Below are 21,984 nucleotides of genomic sequence, written 5' to 3' on the forward strand. Positions count from 1 at the left end.
CCCAGGACCCTGGGATCATGACCTAAGCCAAAGGTAGAGGCTTTAACCCACTGAGCCACCCAGGCACCGCCCACACACACAGCTTTTAAAAATTAAATTAAAATTAGACATTCACTTCCTTCGCAGCATTAACTATTTTTCAAGTGCTCAACAGCCATGCAACTGCTGTTACATGCATACAGACTGAGCATTTTCATCTTCCCAGAAAATCCTCTCAAAGAGCACTGGTTTATAGAGTACAGGTATCCCCTGCTTTTCAAGAGTTCCTATTATGCCACTTTGCTTTTATGAAAGACCTATATTAGTACCTGTTTTTGCTAACCATAAGAAATCCAGGGGCACCTGGGTGGCTCAGTGGGTTAAACCTCTGCCTTCAGCTCAGGTCATGATCTCAGGGTCCTGGGATCGAGCCCCAACATCGGGCTCTCTGCTCAGCAGGGAGCCTGCTTCCTCCTCTCTCTGCCTGCCTCTCTGCCTCATTGTGGTCTCTCTGTCTCTCTCTCTCTCTGTAAAATAAATAAGTATTAAAAAAAAAAAAGAAAGAAAGAAATCCAAAGAGAGGGGTGCCTGGGTGGCTCAGTCTTTAAGCATCTGCCTTCAGCTCAGGTCATGATCCCAGCCCTGCATAAGGCTCCCTCCCTGCTCAGCGGGAAGCCTGCTTTTCCTTCTCCCACTTGTCTGCTTGTGTTCCCTCTCTCACTGTGTCTCTATCTATCAAATAAATTTAAAAATCTTAAAAAAAGGGGGGGGATTTTCACTTTTCTAAAAAAAAGTGAAAAGATACAGAATTCAGTATTTGTTTTGCACAGAAACATCACAGAAGCAAGAGTACACCGAGGCAGGGCAAGCAGCATCACCAAGCTCCTTCCCCTGGGAACGATACTCAGCATCAAGCTTCCATCACTTTGAGCTATGTCTCTCTTAGGGTATCTGTGCTCTATCTTGATTTACTTTGTGCATTCATTAGCAACATCTGTCCTAAGGTATCAGAAAAACCTAAGAAAAGTTATTTTTTGAGTCTGGGAACGTGAAAACAATTTTCCAAATAAATTACTGGTATTTGGGGGTGCCTGGGTGGCTCAGTGGGTTAAAGCCTCTGCCTTCAACTCAGGTCATAATCCCAGGGTCCTGGGATCAAGCCCTGAGTCAGGCTCTCTGCTTCGCAGGGAGCCTGCTTCCTCCTCTCTCTACCTGCCTCTCTGCCTACTTGTCATCTCTGTCAAATAAATAAAAATAAAATCTTAAATAAATAAATAAATTACTGGTAGTTGCTTCTTTGCTTTATACCTTTTGGCTTACAAAATGTGTTTTTGTTAGAATGCTCTACTTTTGGATAGTGAGGGAAACCGGGATATACATTACACCTCTCGAGGAAAATGTACATAGATGTACCGGTTTACCAACTGCTAAACATCCCCAAATCAGAATTTGCACTTTTGGCAACTACTTGTAAAAGAATTACAGGCCGACTGCAAAAATACTGGGTTTACCATATTAAAGAGTGAATCTTTAAAATAATGAAGTAGGGGCACCTAGGTAGCTCAGTTGGTTGAGCATCTTCCTTCGGCTTGGGTCATAATCTCAGGGTCCTGGGACCAGGCCTCACATCAGGCCTCTCCCTCTCCCTCTGCCTGCTGCTCTGCCTACTTGTGCTCTCTCTCTACCTCTTTCAAATAAATAGTCTTAAAAAAAATTTTTTTAAATAAATAAAACAGTGAAGTAACAATCACTTTTTTTTTTTTTTTAAAGATTTTATTTATTTATTTGACAGAGAGAAATCACAAGTAGATGGAGAGGTAGGCAGAGAGAGAGAGAGGGAAGCAGGCTCCCTGCTGAGCAGAGCGCCCGATGCGGGGCTCGATCCCAGGACCCTGAGATCATGACCTGAGCCGAAGGCAGCGGCTTAACCCACTGAGCCACCCAGGCGCCCCTAACAATCACTTTTAAATTAGAAACTTCTCTGCCTTAATACTTGTTACCCAAATGTCCTTCAACTGATACACAAACAAAATATGATATACTGAAAAAATACAAAGTTAATCAGTCATAAAAAGGATATTAATATATGCTAAAACATGGATGAATCTTGAAAACACTGTGCTAAGTTAAGGAAGCAAGACATAAAAGGTATATACAGAACAATTCTATTTAGATAAACTATCCAGAAAAGATGAACTCATACAGATAGAAAGCAGACTAAGGGTTCTTAAGGGGATGACAAGAGGCTGCAAAGGGGAGTGATGGCTAATGGGCATGGGATTTCTTTTTAGGGTGACAGAAATGTTCTAAAATTAGACATGATGGTTGAACAACTCTGTAAATATACTACAAACCATGGAACCATACACATTAAAAGGCTAAATTTTATGGTATGTTAGTTAAATCTCAATAAAGCTGTTAAAAAAATTTCTGCTAATAATCAAGTTAATGTATCTCTGAAAGGATTCTATCATAGTTTGACAAAAACTTGAAAAGACTCAAAATTGGTAAAGAGGTGGAAAAACAAAAATTCCCATTCACCGCTATAGAGAACATACTCTGGAACATGCTTTCTGAGGGTGATTTGATAATATATACCAATACTTAAAAACAGAGATATCCCTACCAAAAATAAAAAATAAGTAAATAAAAACAGATATCCCTTTGACTTAATACTTTCAGGAAAAACTAGATAAATGGACAAAAAGGCATATATAAAGTTTTTTATCTTTATTTATTTATTTTTAAAAGATTTTACTTCTTTGTCAGAGAGAGAGAGAGGGAGAACACAAGCAGGGGGGAGGGTCAGGCAGAGGGAGAGCAAGGAGCCCTACCTGGAACTTGATCCCAGGACTCAATTGAGCCACCCAGCCATCTCAACTGCAGTTTTTTAAATGGTGAAAACCTGAAGCCAACTTTAAAGATAATAGGGGGAGAGGGGTGATTAAAAAACTATTCTACATTGGGACTCAGTAGCGCATGCAAATTTTGATCTCAGGGTTATGAGTTCAAGCCCCATGTTGGATGTAGAGATTACTTTAAAATTAAGAAAAAAAACTTAGTAAGTTTGGAAAAATAGGTACACCAAACTCAAGAGTAATCATCTCTGGGTAACAGATAATTTACTTAATTTCTACACTTCTGATTGTTTAGAACTTCCTTTGCAGAAAGTATATAGAAAATTATGAAAAGTATTTATATGTATTTATGAATTTATATACTAAAATGTATTTATATGGTAAATGTATTTATATGGTAACTGGGAAATTTTAAAAAATCAAGCTAAGAAGAATTTATAAAGAGGGAAAACCCCACAAAATCCTTTTCCTAGAAGTAGTCATTAGGAACACTTTGATCCTTTCAGAGCTTTTTGTTGATATATATAAATATAATGCATAAAAAAAAATTTTTTATTTTTCTCAAAAGTGGGATCACATAAAATACACTGTTACGAAACTTGAATCTTTTTACCTTTTTTTTTTTTAAGATTTTATTTATTTATGACAGAGAAAGAGAGCAAGAGAAGGAACACAAGCATGGGTGAGCTGCAGAGGGAGAAAGAGGCTCCCGTTGGAGCCAGGAGGCTTGATCCTAGGACAATGGGATCATGACCACAGCTTTAAGGCAGACACTCAATGACTGAGCCATCCAAGCACCCCTTGAATCTTTTCACTTAATCGTGTATCTGGATATATCTTGTTCTGTGTTAGTATGTGTATATTTACATTACTCTTCTTAAACACTGCATAGTATTCCATGTTACTGTTTACATTACTTTTTTAATCAGAAAAAATAAACCTATTTCTGTTCAGCAAACAAAACAAAACAAAACTTAAGGAACTATGCAACACATTAGTCTTGAGTGCCCCCTACTGGGGGCTCTTCCTTGATATTAACAGAATGCTAAATTACAAATTAATACAAGAAATAATTCAAACACAGGACACTATGCTTTTCAGTATATGGCAAAAAAAAAAAAATCTAAAAACTCAAAAGAAAGGATACATGTTTTGAATGATTTTATCAAGGAGTTCTTTATGTACTTAGGCTGAATTACAGGTATATGCTAAGGACTACAATTTTCTAAGGAAAATCAAGTTAGGTGGCTTGATCTTTTCCAACATCTTCCTCCTGAACAGGTGTGTGTATTGGTGTGAGAAGTGATATGGGGTTGCAGAGTGGAAAGTGATGGCAAATAGGCAGTTAAAAAAAAGCTTGTTACAAAAAAAAGTCGTCCCCTCACTCCTTTTTGTCTTGTCACTTCCAACTTATCTTTATACCTAACCTCACATTTCCAATCTAGAAGAGTTACCTCTACCTTCAAACATCTAGGCTGTTCACACTATGTAATTTTTCTATCTTCTGTGTCTGTGATTACACAACATGTATTTTAGTATATGTGCTGCTGAAGCTAGCGCCATACAACATGTAATAATAAAAGACCCAGAGTAAAAGAAAATGGGGACATTAGAAGAGCTTACCTGAAAAACAACAAATATATTTAGGTAAATAAAACCCAACATTGCCATTACTAAAGGTGGCCATTTCTTTATCAAACAAGTCCATTTTAAAATATGGTATCTTGATTATGCTTGTTATATTCTAGAAAAACTAATATACAACACTTATGACTGGAATTAATTTTTCCTAAAAGTCGAACAAAAACTACATTCAAAACTCTGTCTGTATTATGTGCTTTTAGTCAAATTCTATTTAGCTATTTCTAGACATTAATATTTTATACAAGGTTGACTTTATTATAAAATTCTCTTGGCTAATAATACTTACAGCTAATCTGTGGCTATTTGCAAGGCTGATCATTTGCTGGGCTAGGCCATTCAGTAATCGAGTACGAAGGGCTAGGTCATCTAGGTCATGACGAAAAGGAAAAGCAATACCATCCACTATCACTAATCGAACCTAAATACAGAAGAGATAATGAAATTAGGTTTGGTATTAAAATAAAATTTTAAAAAATGGCATCCCAAAAGCTGTTCATTGCAAGAAAAAAAAAATCTATAAAATCCAGAGTTCTATTTCTAACTCTCCAAAATAAATCTATTCACCCAACACTTTCTGCATTAATCACCAAAAGTTAAAATGTACTCTGGTTTGATAATTTATAAACTTGAAAAAGTAATTCAACATGAAAAAGCAATATTTTTCTTATACTTTACCACTATACACAATCTTTACAGAGGCATTTTACACCAATAAAAAGGACTTCTGAAGTCTTAGTAAATAAATTCTTCAGTATTTCAATTTTACCTTCAAGATTTTTTATGCTTAAAAAACTCTTCAAATATTAAATTATTATATCATCTTCAAAAACTTCAAATTCTAATGGTGAGTGCTATGAAGTGTATAAACCTGGCAATTCACAGACCTATACCCCTGGGGCTAGTAATACATAATATGTTAATAAAAAATTAAAAATTAGGGCGCCTGGGTGGCTCAGTGGGTTAGGCCGCTGCCTTCGGCTCAGGTCATGATCTCAGGGTCCTGGGATCGAGTCCCGCATCGGGCTCTCTGCTCAGCAGGGAGCCTGCTTCCTCCTCTCTCCTCTCTCTCTCTCTCTCTGCCTGCCTCTCTGCCTACTTGTGATCTCTCTGTCAAATAAATAAATAAAATCTTTAAAAAAAAAAAAAAATTAAAAATTAAACAAAAAACTTCAAATTCTTGGTATACTTTTTCTCCTTAATTTTAAATATAAGGCAACTAATCATTATAGAATCTGCTAAAAGACAGAATTCAGCATAAGGCAGCATCGTCCTGAATTCCAATCAAAAAGGTTCACTTAGAGATGATAAACACTTTCATGACAGTTTACTTCTAATATAATCCAAATAATGGCTCCTAAAGTGAAGCTAGAGTAATATATAAACTTCACATCCAAGAACAAAGAGAATTTGGAAACTAATCCAAATATAAAACAAAAAAACCCACCCTGTAAGATTATATATTTTTCTATCTAATAGGAATTAGACTAAAGAAGAGGATTTGATAACACCATGTCTAAGTAACCCACTTTTGTATCTTTTATTTAGAGTATTCATTCCTTCATTCAGCATGTGCTTACAGATACCTACTATATGTTAGTCATTGTTGCAGGCAGCAGGGAACAAGAGAAAAGGTCCTTCCTTTCTTGGAGTTTATGGAGTGGAGTAAAGGACAATTAACATGTAAACAAACACATAAATAATTTCTGATAATGATAGGAGTTATGAAGAAACGAAATTGGGTAAAATGATGATGAATAAGTAGGTGATAAAGTAGAGGGAGGCTAACTTAGACTAGTCTAGGGAAGGAGTCAATGAAAAGGGAGGCAACAGAACTGAGTCCTGGATAAGAACCTCTATGCCTGGGTGGCTCAGTGGGTTAACCCTCTGAGCCTCACATCGGGCTCTCTGCTCAACAATGAGCCTGCTTCCCTGCTCTCTCTCTGCCTGCCTCTCTGCCTACTTATGATCTCTATCTATCAAGTAAATAAATAAAATCTTAAAAAAAAAGGGGGGGGGCGCCTGGGTGGCTCAGTGGGTTAAGCCTCTGCCTTCGGCTCAGGTCATGATCCCAGGGTCCTGGGATCAAGCCCCACATCAGGCTCTCTGCTCCGCGGGGAGCCTGCTTCCTCCTTTCTCTCTGCCTCTCTGCCTACTTGTGATCTCTGTCAAATAAATAAATAAAATACTAAAAAACAAACAAAAAAAAACCTCTAGGAGCGAGAGAACCCACATATAAAAAAATAGACACATACTTTTGTATGGTGACACATGGTAACTAGACATCTTGTGGGGATTCTTTCAAAATGTGTAAAAATATCAAGTCACTATGATGTGCACCTGAAACTACCAGGATATTGTACATCAATTATACTTGAATTAAAAAAAAAATACATTAGGGTCACTTGGGTGGCTCAGTGGGTTACATCTGCCTTTGGCTCAGGTCATGATCCCCGGTTCCAGGGATCAAGCCCCACAACAGGTTCTCTGCTCAGCAGGGAGCCTGCTCCTCCCTCCCCTGCCTGCCTCTCTGCCCACTTGTGAATTCTGTCTGACAAATAAATAAATAAAATCATTAAAAAAAAAAAATTACACCAAGGCACCTGGGTGGCACAGTCCTTGGGCATCTGCCTTCCTTCGGGTCCCAATCCTGGCATCCTGAGATTGAGCCCTGCATGAGGCTTCCTGCCCAGTGGGAAGCCTGCTTCTCCCTCTCCACTCCCCTGCTTGTGTTCTCTCTCTCATTGTCTATCAAATTAATAACAAATTTTTTAAAAAATACACCTTTGTTGTTTCACTTTCATCACACTTAACATAAATAAAAATTTCAACCAGCGTTCATGTTAAAACAGTACTTGTTTGTCACAAGATGTGCAACTTCTTTTGAATTGGACAGCAATTAAGTGCTCATTAGTAGCATGATTTTGCCATAGGTCAGATATGGAGACATAAGAGCAAAATTAAAATCAAGAAAAACCTCACATATGCTGGTGGTAAGAATGTAAAACTATCTGGCAACTAGAAAAAACATTTCAGTGATCCTTCAAAAAATTAAAAACAGTATTACCACATGACCCAGAAATTTCACTTCTAAGTACATGCACCAAAGAACTAAAAACTGGTACTGAAACAAATGTATATACATACATGTTCATAGCAGCCACAATTCACAATAATCAAAAGGTAGAAAGAACCCAAATGTCCATCAACAGAAGAAAGGATAAACAAACAGAAATGATGTATACATACAAGAGATTATTATCCAACCATAAAAAAGAATGAAGTACAGATACAAGTTACAAAGCAGATGAATTTTGAACTATCATGCTCAGTAAAAGAGCCAGGCCAAAAAGATCACATATCGTATGATTTCCTTTATATGCAATACCCAAAATAGGTAAATCCATAGAGACAGAATACAGATTGGTGGTTGCCAGGGTCTTTGCAGGGAGGGAGGAAAGGGAGCAATTCCTTAAAGAGTATGAGTTTCCTTTCAGGGTGATAAAAACATTTTGGAACTAGAGGTAGTGGTTGTCAACACTGTGAATGTATTAACTGCACTGAATTGTTCACTTTCATTTATTTATTTTTAAAGATTTTATTTATTTATTTGACACAAAGAGAAAGTGGGGGGGGGGGGAGAGACAAGAGCATGCATACAAGCAGGGGGAGTGGGACAGGGAGAAGCAGACTCCCTGCCAAGCAGGGAGCCCAATACAGGATCCTCTCCCAGGACTCCAGGATCATGACACAAGCTGAAGGCAGATGCTTAACCACTGAGCCACTCAGGTGCCCCTGAATTGTTCACTTTTAAATGGTAAATCTTGGAGGCACCTGGGTGAGCTCAGTCAGTTAAGCATCTGCCTTCAGCTTGGGTCATGGTTTTGGGGTCCTGGGGTAGAGCCAAGCCACCAGTCAGTCTTGCTCCATGCTCAGCAGGGAGTCTGCTTCTCCCTCTCCATTCCCCTCCCACTTGTGTGTGTGTGCGTCCTCTCTCTCTCAAATAAATAAATGGAATCTTAACAAATAAATAAATGGTGAATCTTACTATGTGAAATTAACCTCAATAAAAAAAATCAATGAACGCTTTCTGTAACACTCACTTGGCTACAGAGATTTACAATAAAGAATATTACACATTTTATTATTATTTGTAAATGGTGTGCTAAACATTTTTTATGTCAGCAAATTTATAATAAACTTACGTATGTATATATGTGCATACACTTTTTTCTTGGAAAGCCAGTCACTAAACCTTTACCAGTATACCAATTAAGCGGTAAGAAGAAACAGATCATATGTGTGTGTGTGTGTGTTTATTCGTTTATATATTATTCATTCAGTGGTTCCCAAAGGCCAGAAAGTGATAAGATGATATATACACATTGCTGAAAGAAAAAAATACTGTCAACCAAGAACTGTGTATCTGGCAAAAGCATTCTTCAAAAATAAAGCAGAAATTAAGACAGTCCCAAGGTGTCTAAGAGTTGGTTGAGCACCTGACTATTGGTTTCAGCACAGGTCTTGATCTTGGGGTCATGATTCAAGCCCCATGTTGGGCTCCAAGCCAAACATGGAGCCTACTAAAAAAAAAAAAAAAAAAAGACAATTCAGCTAGAGAATTCATTGCTAGTAGATCTATTGTAAAAGAAATGCTAAACAGAGTCCTTCAGGCTGAAAATGAAACATCAGACAGTAACTCAAATCCACACACAGAAATAAAGAATATCGGTAGGGGCACCTGGATAGCTCAGTGGGTTAAGCCTCTGCCTTCAGCTCAGGTCATGATCTCGGGGTCCTGGGATGGAGGCCCATATCAGGCTCTCTGCTCAGTGGGGAGCCTGTTTCCCCCTCACTCTCTGCCAGCCTCTCTGCCTACTTGTGATCTCTCTGTCAAATAAATAAATAAAATAAAAAAAAAAAAAAAAAAAAAAAAAAAAAAGAATACCAGTAAATGTAACTACATATCTAAAACTCAGCATTAATGTACTTTCAGTTTGTAACCCCTCTTCTTTTCTTACATATTCAAAAGACAACTATTAAAAAATAATTATAAATCTATATTGATGGACGTACAATGTATAAAGATATAATCTGTGACAATAACATAAAGGGGAATAAATGGAGCTATACAGCAACAAGGTTTTTGTATACTGTTGAAATTAATTTAGTATTAATTTAAACTAGACTGCTATGAATTAGGATGTTAATTCTAATTCCCCAGAGCAACTAAGAAAATAACTAAAAAATATATGATACAAGAAATGAGAAGGGAATCAACGTGGTACTATGGAAAATATCTAACAAAAAAGAAAGCAGGAATGGAGAAATTGAGAAATAAGATACAGATCTTCCTCAACTTACATCAGGCTACATTCCAATAAACCAACACCAAGTCAAAAATATTAAGCTGAAAATGCATTTAATACACTTAACCTATCAAACATCATAGTTTAGTCTAGCCTAACTTAAATGTACTCAGAAAGCTCACATTAGCCTACATCTGGGCAAATCATCTAACAAAAAACCTATTTTATAATAAAGCACTGAATATTTCATGTAATTCACTGAATACTGTACTGAAAGTGAAAAACAGAATGGTTATATCGGTACAGAATGGTTCTAAGCCTATTGCTTGTTTATCCTCATGATTGCATGGCTGACTGAAACCTGTGGGCCACCGCCACAGTCCAGCATCATGAGAGAATACTGGTACCAAGTATCACTAGCCTAGGAAAAGATCAAAATTCAATGTACACTTTTAACTGAGTATGTATCACTTTTGCACCATTATAAAATTAAAAACTTAGGGCACCCACGTGGCTCAGTGGATTAAACATCTGCCTTCAGCTTAGGTCATGATCCCAGGGAACTGGGATTGAACCCTGCATCAGGTTCTCTGCTCAGCGGGAAGCCTGCTTCTCCCTCTCCCTCTGTTGCTCCGCCTGCTTCTGTGTGCACATGCACTCTATCTCTCTCTGCCAAATAAAATCTTAATATATCATAAATAAAATAAAATAAAATAACTTGTAAGTTGAATTATCCTAAGTCAGAGATTTAGGCATAGAACGGACTTTTTAAAAATGATCTAATTATAGACTTTCTACGAGAGACTCAATTTAGATCCAAAGATACAAACCAGTGGAGCACGTGGCTGGCTTAATTGGAGGAGCACACAACTCTTGATCTCGGGGTAATGAGTCTCAGCCCCACACTGGGTATAAATATTACTTGAATAAATAAAACTTAAAAACAAAACAAAGATACAAATAAGAGTGTAAGGGTGGAAAAAGATATTCCCTTGCAAACAGTAACCTGAATAGAGCTGTAGTGGCTATAGTAATATCAGACAAAAGAGACTTCAAGTGAAAACTTGTTACAAGAGATGAAGAAGGGTAAAAATAAATAATTTATATAATATGAAAAGTGTATAATAATAAAAGGCTCAATTCATCAAGAAGATACAGCAATTACATGCTGTGATAGCAACTGCATAACCTCCTCCCAGTTGCTCCCCAGCATCCTGACTAACCCACCACCTCTCTGCTCACCAATAAAGGTTGACCCATAAAAAAGAAAAAGAGGGGCGCCTGGGTGGTTCAGTCGTTAAGTGTCTACCTTCAGCTCAGGTCATGATCCCAGGATCCTGGGATTGAGCCCAGCCCCACTGAGCAGGGAAGCCTGCTTCTCCCTATCCCACTCCCCCTGCTTGTGTTCCCTCTCTCTCTGTGTCAAATAAATAAATAAAATCTTAAAAAAAAGAAAAGAAAAGAAAAGAAACAGATATATAAAATGCTCCACTCAAGAGCAGAATATACATTCTTCTCAAGTGCACATGGAACATTTTCCTGGATAGACCTAGGTGTTGGGCAACAAAATAAGTCTCAATAAATGTATAAACATGGAATCATATATAGAATATTTCTCTGACCACAATGGAACAGAATTAGAAACCAGCATCAGAAGGAAATTTGGAAAATTCATAGATATGTGGAAATTAAACAGCACACCTTTTTTTTTTTTTTTTTTTTAAAGTAATCTCTATACCCAACATGGGGCTCAAACTCAAGACCCCAAGAGCACCTGGCTGGCTCAGTCAGAAGAGCATGTGACTCTTGATCTTGGGATCATGAGTTCAAGTCTCACACTGGGTATAGAGATTACTTAAACAAACTTTAAAAAACAAACCAAAAAAACCCCAAATAACAACAACAAAAGAAATAACAACAACAACAACTCTGAGATCAATAGTCACATGCTCTTACCAACTGAGCCAGCCAGGAAACCCTAAACAACACATTCTAAATGAATGAGTCAAAGTAGACATTACAATGAAAATTAGAAAATACTTAAAAATGAATGAATATAGGGACGCCTGGGTGGCTCAGTTGGTTAAGCAGCTGCCTTCGGCTCAGGTCATGATCCCAGCGTCCTGGGATCGAGTCCCACATCGGGCTCCTTGCTTGGCAGGGAGCCTGCTTCTCCCTCTGCCTCTGCCTCTGCCTGCCTCTCTGTCTGCCTATGCTCGCTCGCTCTCTCTCCCTCTATCCCTGACAAATAAATAAATAAAACCTTTAGAAAAAAATTTTAAAAAAATGAATATAAAAACACAACATACCAACTTATAAAATACAGTGTAAGTAGTGCTCCATAGGAAATGTAGAGCTCTAAACAACTATATTTTGAAAGAAAGATCAGTCGGTCTCAATATCCAAAACTTGTACCTTAAGGAACTAGAAAAAAGAAGAGCAAACTAAACTCAAAGAAGGCAAAATAAAAGAAGTAATTAAAAACTAAGTGGAGATAGCGGTGCCTAGGTCACTCAGTCACTGGGCATCTGCCTTCGGCTCAGGTCATGATCCTGGAGTCCTGGAATAGAGCCCCACATCAGGCTCCCTACTCAGCAGGGGACCTCCTTCTTCCTCTCCAGCTCTCTGTGCTTGTGTTCCCTCTCTCACTAGCTGTGTCAAATAAATAAAATCTTAAAAAAAAAAATCAGTAGAAATAATCAAAACAAGAAAGAAACAATGGGGAAAATGGATAAAATCCAAAGTTGATTCTTTGAAAAGATCAACAAAACTGACCTTTAAACTAAGAGAAAAAGACTTGGGCAGCTGGATAGCTCAGTCAGTTAAGCATGTACTCCTGATTTCGGCTCAGGTCATGATCTCATGATTGAGGGACTGAGACCCCTACTGGGCTCTAGACTCCAGGCTCTCCACTCAACAGAGAGTCTGCTTGAGATTCCCTCCTCTCCCTCTGCCCCTCCCCCTGCTCGCACCCACCCTTTCTCCCTCTCTCTCTTTCAAACAAATAAATCCTTTTTAAAAAGAGAGAGAGAAGGGGCGCCTGGGTGGCTCAGTGGGTTAGGCCGCTGCCTTCGGCTCAGGTCATGATCTCAGGGTCCTGGGATCGAGTCCCGCATCGGGCTCTCTGCTCAGCAGGGAGCCTGCTTCCCTCTGTCTCTCTCTCCCTGCCTCTCCGACTACTTGTGATTTCTCTCTGTCAAATAAATAAATAAATAATCTTTAAAAAAAAAAAAAAAAAAAAAAAAAAGAGAGAGAGAAATGACTCAAATTACTCAAATCAGGAATGAAAATGAGGACATTATACCAACTTTATAGAAATAAAAACAAACAAAATGTAAAGAACATTCATATGCAAAAAAATTAGATAACCTGGGTAAAATGAACAAATTCGGTGAAATACACAAACTATCAAAACTGACTGAAGAAGAAACAGAAAATGTGAATGGATCTGTAACAATGGAGAGATTGAATCAGTATTCAAAAGCCTTCCAACAGTAAAAAAAAGACCAGGACCAGAGAACTTCACTGGGGAATTTTTTTTAAGTAGACTCTACCTCCAATGTACGGCTTGAATTCATGACCATGAGATCAAGAATGACATGCCCCTTCACTAGCAAATTTCATAAAACATTTAAAGAATTTACACTAGGAATGCCTTCATGGCTCAATTAGCTAAGCATCTGCCTTTGGCTTGGGTCATGATCCCAGGGTCCTGGGACAGAGTCCCAAGCCCCAGATCAGGCAACCTGCTTAGCAAGGAGTCTGCTTCTCCCTCTCCCTCTGCTCCTCTCCTTGCTTGTGCACTCTCTCTCTTTCTCAAATAAATAAATAAAAAGAATTTATACCAATTCTTCTCAAACTTTTCCAAAAAACAGAGGGAATACTTCTGAATTCATTCTATGAAGCCAGTATCATACTGATACCAAAGCTAGATAAAGACATCACGGTAAAGAAAACTACAGACCAATTGCAGATGCAAAAATCCTCAACAAAATACTACCAAATGGAATCCTGCAGCATATTAAAAGGATTTATATAATAATGCTTGGCCAAAGTGGACTCTCAATAAATATTTGATGAATAAATAAATGTGCAAGCCAAAAAAAAAAGCAGCTCTATATTCTCATTTTCTTCTAGTGACGAAAGAAATGCTGGACAATTATTTCAAAATTTACAACCCAGTAATTCATCAAGTAGAAAATATGAAATATAGTGGTATATTAATTAAATTTAATTGAATTATGAGGCACCTGGCTGGCTCAGTGAGTGGAGCATGTGACTCTTATCACAGGATTGAGTTTGAACCCCATGTTAGGTGTCAAGAGTACTTAAAAATAAAATCTTTTTTAAGAATTTATGGTTAAATCCACAGATTCAATAGAATCTTTATCAAAATTCCAACCACATTTCTGCAGAAATGTGGATCGAGTTCACTCATATGGATCGAATTCAGATGAAATTGCAAGAAGCCCTGAATAGCCAAAACAGTCTTGAAAATAACAATGCTGGAAGACTCACATGTCCCAATTTCAGAATATACTATGAAGCTACTAATCAAAACCACGTGATACTGGCAAAGAACAGACATATACATTAATAGAGTCCAGAAATTAACTCACACATCTATGGTCAAAGGATTTTCAACAAGGATGCCAAGCCCGTTCAATGGGGGAAAGAATAGTCTTTTCAGTAAATGGTACTGGAACAACTGGGTGTCTGCATACAAAATGAAGTTGGACACTTACTTCAGACTATGTATAAAAAAATTAACTCAACATGGATCAAAGTCCAAATTAAAAAGCTAAAGCTATTAAACTGGATGGAGTTTAGGACATGCTACTCCAAAATTTGGTACCTTGGCATACTGAGTATCCTTTTAACTATTTATTTATTTGGAAAAGAGCACGAGCATGCACATGCATGCAAGGGACAGAGGGAGAAAGAGAATCTTAAGCAGGCTCCACACCCAGTGCCTGATGTGGCTCGATTCTCTTTCTCCCTTTGCCCCTTGCACTCACACTCTTTCTAAAAAAAAAGTCACACACTTCAATATGACTGAGCCAGCCAGGCACCCTTAAAGTGGGTTTTTTGTAGTCAACATATAGTTCCATCTTATTTTTTCACCCACTGGCACAACCTTTTTGAAGGGCAATTTGTGTTTAACCAAAAAAAGAAAAAAAAAATTGGGGCACCTGGGTGGCTCAGTGGGTTAAGCCTCTGCCATCAGCTCAGGTCAGGTCATGATCCCAGGGTCCTGGGATCAATCCCCGGGCTCTCTGTTCAGCAGAGAGCCTGCTTCCCCCTCTCTCTCTGCCTGCCTCTCTGTCTACTTGTGATCTCTCTGTCAAATAAAATCTTTAAAAAAAAAAGTCTCAGAGGAGGCTTACTAAAGTTTGGTCAAAGACAGTCTCTGTCATGTGTAATATTTATCAAGATTAAACATTCACGGGGCGCCTGGGTAGCTCAGGTCATGATCCCAAGGTCCTGAGATCAAGCCCCACATTGGGCTCTCTGCTCAGCGGGGAGCCTGCTTCCTCCTCTCTCTCTGCCTACTTGTGATTTCTGTCAAATTTAAAAAAAAAAAAAAAAAATTAAACATTCATATACTCTTTAATATAATTCTAATACTTGGAACTTATCCCATAAACAGGTACACCTGGATGGCTCAGTTGGTTAAGCATCTGACTTCAGCTCAGGTCATGAACTCAGGTCCTGGGACAGAGCCCCGATCAGTGCTCAAGGGGAGTCCCTCTCCCTCTGCTCTTCCCCAGCTCATGTTCACTTTCTCTTTCTCTTTCTCTCTCAAATAAATAAAATCTTAAAAAAAAAAAAAAAAGAGTTTATCCCATAAACATACTTACAAATGTACCCCAAGGATTGTCTCCTTGGATGTAGGGATTATCTTCAAACCATTGTTAATAGTATCTAAAAGACCACCAATAAGAGGATTAAACAAATTAAGGTACTGAATCTCTTCCCCCTAATTTCTTTTATGTAGTAGAATATGTAGAATATTCATCTTGTAAGCTGAAATTCTATTTCCATTAAAAAATAACTGCCCATTTTCCACTTCCACTCAGGGCCTTGTAACCACCATTCTATTTTATGTCTGAGTCTGACTACTCTTCACACCTCATATAAGTAGAATCATACAGTGTATCTTTTTTTGACTGGCTTATTTCATTTAACATAATGTCCTCAAGATTCATCCAAGTTGTACCATATGTCAGAAATTCTTTTCTTTTTAAAGATGAATACTATTACATTGTATGTGTATACCACATTTTGCTTATCCATTCAATGGACACTTGGGTTGCTTCCACGTTTTGGGCAATATGAATAATGCTGCTATGAACAAAGGTTTACAAATATCTCTTCAAGACCCTGCTTTCAATTTTTTTGGTGATAAACAGAGAAGTTGAATAGCTGGGCCACAGGGTAATCCTATTTTCAATTTTTTGAGGAACCACCATATCATTTTTTTGAGGCAACTGTACCATTTTACATTCCCACCAACAGCAAAAGCACCTTCTTAAAATGAAATAATATGTAGCTGAAAAAAAACGAATGAAAAGGTTTATCCCACATGTAATGATACAGAAAGATATGCAAAACACTAAGCAAAAACAGAAGGTGCAAAACCATATTACAGTATTATCCCACTAACAAATACTAAAAATGAGTGGATAAATATTGCAACATGTATAAAAATTTTTTTGAGAAGACACAAAAGAAACAGTGAATAGTGGTCAACTTTAGGGAGAGATACTAGGAAGCAGCAGAAGGGAAGTTTTTCCATTTTATACCTTTCTAAATAGTTTGTCAGAAGCTATTCCACCATTACTAGAGACAAAACATCTTTCTGTATTATTTCAATTTCTTACTTTGGGCATAAATTATATATGAATATATGTTAAATGTGTATAAATAAAAGTAAATTGTAGGACAAGGAAGAAAGATTTTTGAACAGACTTATGCCACACTATACTTATTTTTCAAGCTAATCAAACACCTCCAAAGATATTCCAAAGGTTAGCTGTATTTCAGTAGTTTGAGCCATACCTTTGAGTGTTCTGAAAGGAAGTCTGGAAGGAGATAAACTTGTGCCAACAGCTCTGTATAGTCACGACAACGAAAATAGTAAATATGGGAAAGAATATTTTCCAGAGTGAAATCCTCCAAAGCTTTTGGGTGCTCTAGAATAAACAAAACAATCTTTAAATAAAGTAATCAGTTTTACTTGTTTTGATATATTGGTGATTGTAGGAAAACAATACATTTGAGTAACAAAATGCTTCACTGTGAATAAGAGAACTATTCACTTTAATTCAAAGATTAAAAAATTAGAACAAAATTACTATAAACTACTCCTACATAATTCTTGACCTCTTATTTTCACCTTCTCCACTATTTCCTTATATGCTAGGCTATCTAGAAATTGTTTATACACATATACAACTCGGGTTTTAAAGCCTACCTTTGCATATTTCTAGTTATTCACTTCCATTAAATAGAAGTAACATAATGGAGTTTCTCTTTTCTTGTTTTTTTTTTTTTTAACTAGGATTGCAAATTAAGAGTTTAAAGGGAAAATGTTCAAAAGAAGCATCTTTTTCCCGTATGATAACTTTTTCCCATTATTACTATAGCATAATTTGATATTTAAGTAGAAACAATGGAAGATTCTCCCTAGATTATATATTTTTTAAAAAACCAGTTTTGGCGGCACCTCGGTGGCTCAGTGGGTTAAAGCCTCTGCCTTCGGCTCAGGTCATGACCCCAGCATCCTGGGATCGAGCCCCTAGGGCTCTCTGCTTAGCAGGGAGCCTGCTTTCCCCTCTCTCTCTCTGCCTACCTATGATCTCTGTCTCTCTGTCAAAGGAATAAATAAGATCTTAAAAAAAAAAAAAAATTTTGGCAGGCTGCCTAGGTGGCTCAGTTGGTTAAGCATCCGACTCAATTTCGGCTCAGGTCATGACCTCAGGGTGTGGAGATGGAGTCCTTCATCCAGCTCTGCACTCAGCAGGGAGTCTGATTGAGATTCTCTCCCCCTGCACCACCTTGCTGGTGCTCTCTCAAATATATAAATAAATAAATAAATCTTAAAAAGAAAAAATGATTTGGTTTTATACATATCACAGAGAGAAGCCAGTTTAAAATTATTGCACTTTAAAACGTCCTTAAGATTTAACATTAAAGGGGCGCCTGGGTGGCTCAGTGGGTTAAAGCCTCTGCCTTCGGCTCAGGTCATGATCCCGGAGTCCTGGGATCGAGCCCCACATCGGGCTCTCTGCTCGGCAGAGAGCCTGCTTCCTCCTCTCTCTCTGCCTGCCTCTCTGCCTACTTGTGATCTCTGTCTGTCAAATAAATAAATAAACAAAATCTTTAAAAAAAAAAAAAAAAAAAAAAGATTTAACATTAAAAAAAAAAAAAACACAAGAAACTAAATTTCAGAAAGCACTGCCTATTACAAATATAAAAGTTCATTTTTAACCAAAAAATAACAGATTAATCACACAGCAATCACTAAAGACTTTATAACCCAGTGCCACACCTATAATATTCACAGTAAGGTTTTAAGACACTATTACAAATACACATTGTGACATGGGTAGTTTTAAGGCGTTTCAGTAGATATACTGGTCATTAGTTAAAAAGGACACCTAGGAGTACCTGGGTGGCTCAGGTGGTAAAACATATGCCTTCTGCTCAGGTCATGATCCCAGGATCTTGGGGTAGAGTCCTGCATTGGGCTCCCTGCTCAGGAGGAAGTCGGCTTCTCCCTCTCCTCTACCCCTTACCACTGCTCCTGTTTGCTCGCTCACTCTGTCTCTCACTCTCAAATAAATAAATAAAATCTCTAAAAAAAATAAAAAGGGGCGCCTGGCTGACTCAGTTGGTTAAGCAACTGCCTTCAGCTCAGATCATGATCCTGGAGTCTAAGGATCAAGTCCGACATCGGGGTCCCTGCTCAGTGGGGAGTCTGATTCTCCCTCTGACCCTCTCCCCTCTCATGCTCTCTCTCTCTCTCTCTCTCAAATAAATAAAATACTTTAAGAAATAAAAATAGGGGTGCCTGGGTGGCTCAGTGGATTAAGCCTCTGCCTTCGGCTCAGGTCATGATCTCAGGGTCCTGGGATCAAGCCCCACATCAGGCTCTGTGCTCAGCGGGGAGCCTGCTTCTCCCTCTCTGGCCGCCTCTCTGCCTACTTGTGATTTCTCTCTCTGTCAAATAAATAAAATAAAATCTTAATAAATAAATAAATAAATAGGACACCAAGTACTCATATAAAAATTAAAATATCCAGCTATTACATTCATTTAAAGGGAATACAAGCATTTTATGAAAAGTATTGGTTTTTTGGTTTTTTTTTTAAGATTTTGTTTATTTATCTGACAGAGACAGTGAGAGAGAGAACATAAGCAGGGTAAACAGGAGAGGGGAAGCAGGCTCCCCGCTGAGCAGGAAGCCCCATATGGTGCTCAATCCCAGGACCCTGAGATCATGACCTGAGTTGAAGGCAGACGCTTAACGACTGAGCCACTCAGGCGCCCCAAAAAGTATTGTTTTTTTAAATTACTAAATGAGGACGGGACAATAAACTAAAACAGTCAAACCAGAAACCATTTAATTTAAAAGTAATTTAAAAAGCAAGAAGTTGGGGCTTCTGGGTGGCTCAGTGGGTTAAAGCCTCTGCCTTCGGCTCAGGTCATAATCCTAGAGTCCTGGGATCGAGCCCCACATCGGGCTCTCTGCTCAGCAGGGAGCCTGCTTCCTCCTCCTCCTCTCTCTCTCTGCCTGCCTCTCTGCCTACTTATCATCTCTGTCTGTCAAATAAATAAATAGAATCTTTAAAAAAAAAAATAAATTAAAAAAAAAAGCAAGAAGTTAAATACCTTTGAGTATTTAAATTATTTAAATTGAAATTACCTTTATATGTTTTCTTAAAAAAATCAAACAACAGTTCCACATGAGAAAAATTTAAAAAACTTAACACAGTCATGAAGTCAATTACATTCTACTCAGAACCGCCTAAGGTCAATCACCTTAATGTTCTAAATATTTCCAACATGGTTTTTCAAAGCTATCTTCAGTGGGAAACCTGGGTGGCTCATTCAGCTGGGCATCTGCGCTCAGCTCAGGTCATGATGCCAGGGTCCAGGGATCTAGGCCCCACCTCTGGTTCCCTGCTCAGCTGGGAATCTGCTTCTCCCTCTGCGCCTCCCTCCACTCGTGCTTGCTCTGGCTCTCTCTCTCAAATACACAGATAAAATCTTAAAAAGAAGAAGGAGAAGCAGCAGCAGCGAGGGCCGTAAGAGAAGAAGAAAAGGGAAAAGGTCAATCTAGGTTGTGGGATTTCTAAGTCTAAAATAAAGATCGGAGAGTTTAACACCAGGACACTGTCAAGTCATTAAGATTCCCATTCCAAATGGTTTCCTGCTGAGGCTTGAGAGGAATGTTAATCACTTTTATTATATAGAAAGAGGATCACTTGCTAACTTACCCCCTCCCATATGTGTTTCTGCTGTAAGGTGAAGGTGCTGAATGCAGGCAGTAGCAAGGTCTACCACTCTATCAACCATAAAACTTCCTTCAGTATCAATAAAAACTGCTTCACCTTCCACTCCTCCAAAACATTCTGGTATCTGCACATCTACGGCCAACTGCATACTGTCAAGAGAAAGCTAAATGACCAAATCATTATCATAATCATCTCAGGCAGTGTTTTCAAACTCCACATCACCACCCATTAGGTACCACATTCTGCTCCAAATATATGTGAATCAACTGATATTTGGATTAGGGGGAGGGTGTACCCATAAAACCATGATTAAGGACTTTTTTAGTGGTTTTTAGGTCTTTGGGAATGAAACCCTTCCTCATACTAAACCTACCTTCAAATATATCCTCAGGAATTAATATAAAAAAATACAATAAATATATGTATTATAATACACACACATATAAAATACATTATAATAAATACAACATTCATATTTTATACTATGTTATATATAGTATGTAATAAAAATATAATAAAATAGAAGACCACCTGTTTACCCTAATGATCACATTACAATGTTGCAAAAGAAACATTTTTGGATACCAAAATAATTATACCTATTCAAAGATGCAGTACTGAAGTAACACAAATGGTAAACTGATTTTTTTTGTGTGTGCAAGCATACACACACAAAAAATTAAGAGCACATACATGCATTTTTGGGCTCCTGAATGTACACCCACAGCACCATATTCTATTACTTACATAAAATGTCATTAAGCCTACCCTTAAGAAGAGAACATTTTACTTTACCATAATTGTGTTTTTCCAACACCCGGTACACCACAAATTTCTGTTGTTTTGGTTAAGGGTATTCCACCCCCAAGAATATTATCTAGTGCTGAACAGAAGGTAATTATGAAGCTCTGGGTATGCTCCTGCTCAAGAAGTTCCAGTGCTGTACAATTCTTGCCTGACTCAGCTGTAGCAGTGTATCTTGATTTAATTGTAAGACATTCTCTTCTTAAAATCTGCAGAGTTTCTAAGGCTTCCTCTTTAGATATCCCAACTTCTGAAAGTAAAAGAAACAAAACAAAACAAAACCTTGAACTCTGATTTTAGAAATTTAAAAGTCTTAACATGTTTTTGGGTTGTCTTTATTAATTTTAATTTTTAGATAAGAGTGATGCCAAGAGTAAAGAAAAAAAAACATTCCATTAACTATTGAATTTTTCAAGTTAATAAAGGCATTTATCTATATTTTCTTACCCTTTACATACTTAAAGAATTTATTTATTACCTCAAAAACAGAATTCAGAAACCTAAACCTCTAAAGCATTTGAGTACCTACAAGAGTATCTCAGGAAGTAGAAATAAAAATGTACTGGCAAGGCATGCCTGGGAGGCTCAGTTGGTTAAGTGTCTGCCTCCAGCCGAATATGAGGCTCCCTGCTCAGTGGAGAGTCTGCTTCTTCCTCTCCCTCTGCTGCTCACCCTGCTTGTGCTCTCAAAAAAAAAAAAAAAAAAAAAAAAAATCTTTAAAAACAAAAAAAACCTGGCAGTCAGTCCTTTTACTATCTCTTTTGGTTTTATGAAGTCATAGTTTTTTTTTTTTTTTTTAAGATTTTATTTATTTATTTCATAGAGATAACAAATAGGCAGAGGCAGAAGCAGGCTCCCTGCTGAGTAGAG

The 21,984-nt window shown here is 37.7% G+C and overlaps 1 protein-coding gene across 6 annotated transcripts in view; it reads right to left on the minus strand.

Moving 5' to 3' along the window:
* Positions 1-21,984, minus strand: part of RAD51C (RAD51 paralog C) — a 39,783-nt gene that overhangs the window by 15,348 nt on the left and 2,451 nt on the right. For 5 of the 6 annotated variants that reach the window (XM_032320877.1, XM_032320873.1, XM_032320874.1 and 2 more), the window contains exons 2-5: positions 21,106-21,364; positions 20,293-20,459; positions 16,850-16,983; positions 4,768-4,899 (exon numbers count right to left, since the gene is read on the minus strand). In XM_032320877.1, coding sequence (XP_032176768.1) covers positions 4,768-4,899; positions 16,850-16,983; positions 20,293-20,459; positions 21,106-21,364 — 692 coding nt within the window. The remainder of the gene's footprint in view (positions 1-4,767; positions 4,900-16,849; positions 16,984-20,292; positions 20,460-21,105; positions 21,365-21,984) is intronic. The other variant, XM_032320878.1, reaches the window with a different exon arrangement.

Source organism: Mustela erminea, chromosome 18 (genome assembly GCF_009829155.1).
Source record: "Mustela erminea isolate mMusErm1 chromosome 18, mMusErm1.Pri, whole genome shotgun sequence".
NCBI classification, from domain to species: domain Eukaryota; kingdom Metazoa; phylum Chordata; class Mammalia; order Carnivora; family Mustelidae; genus Mustela; species Mustela erminea.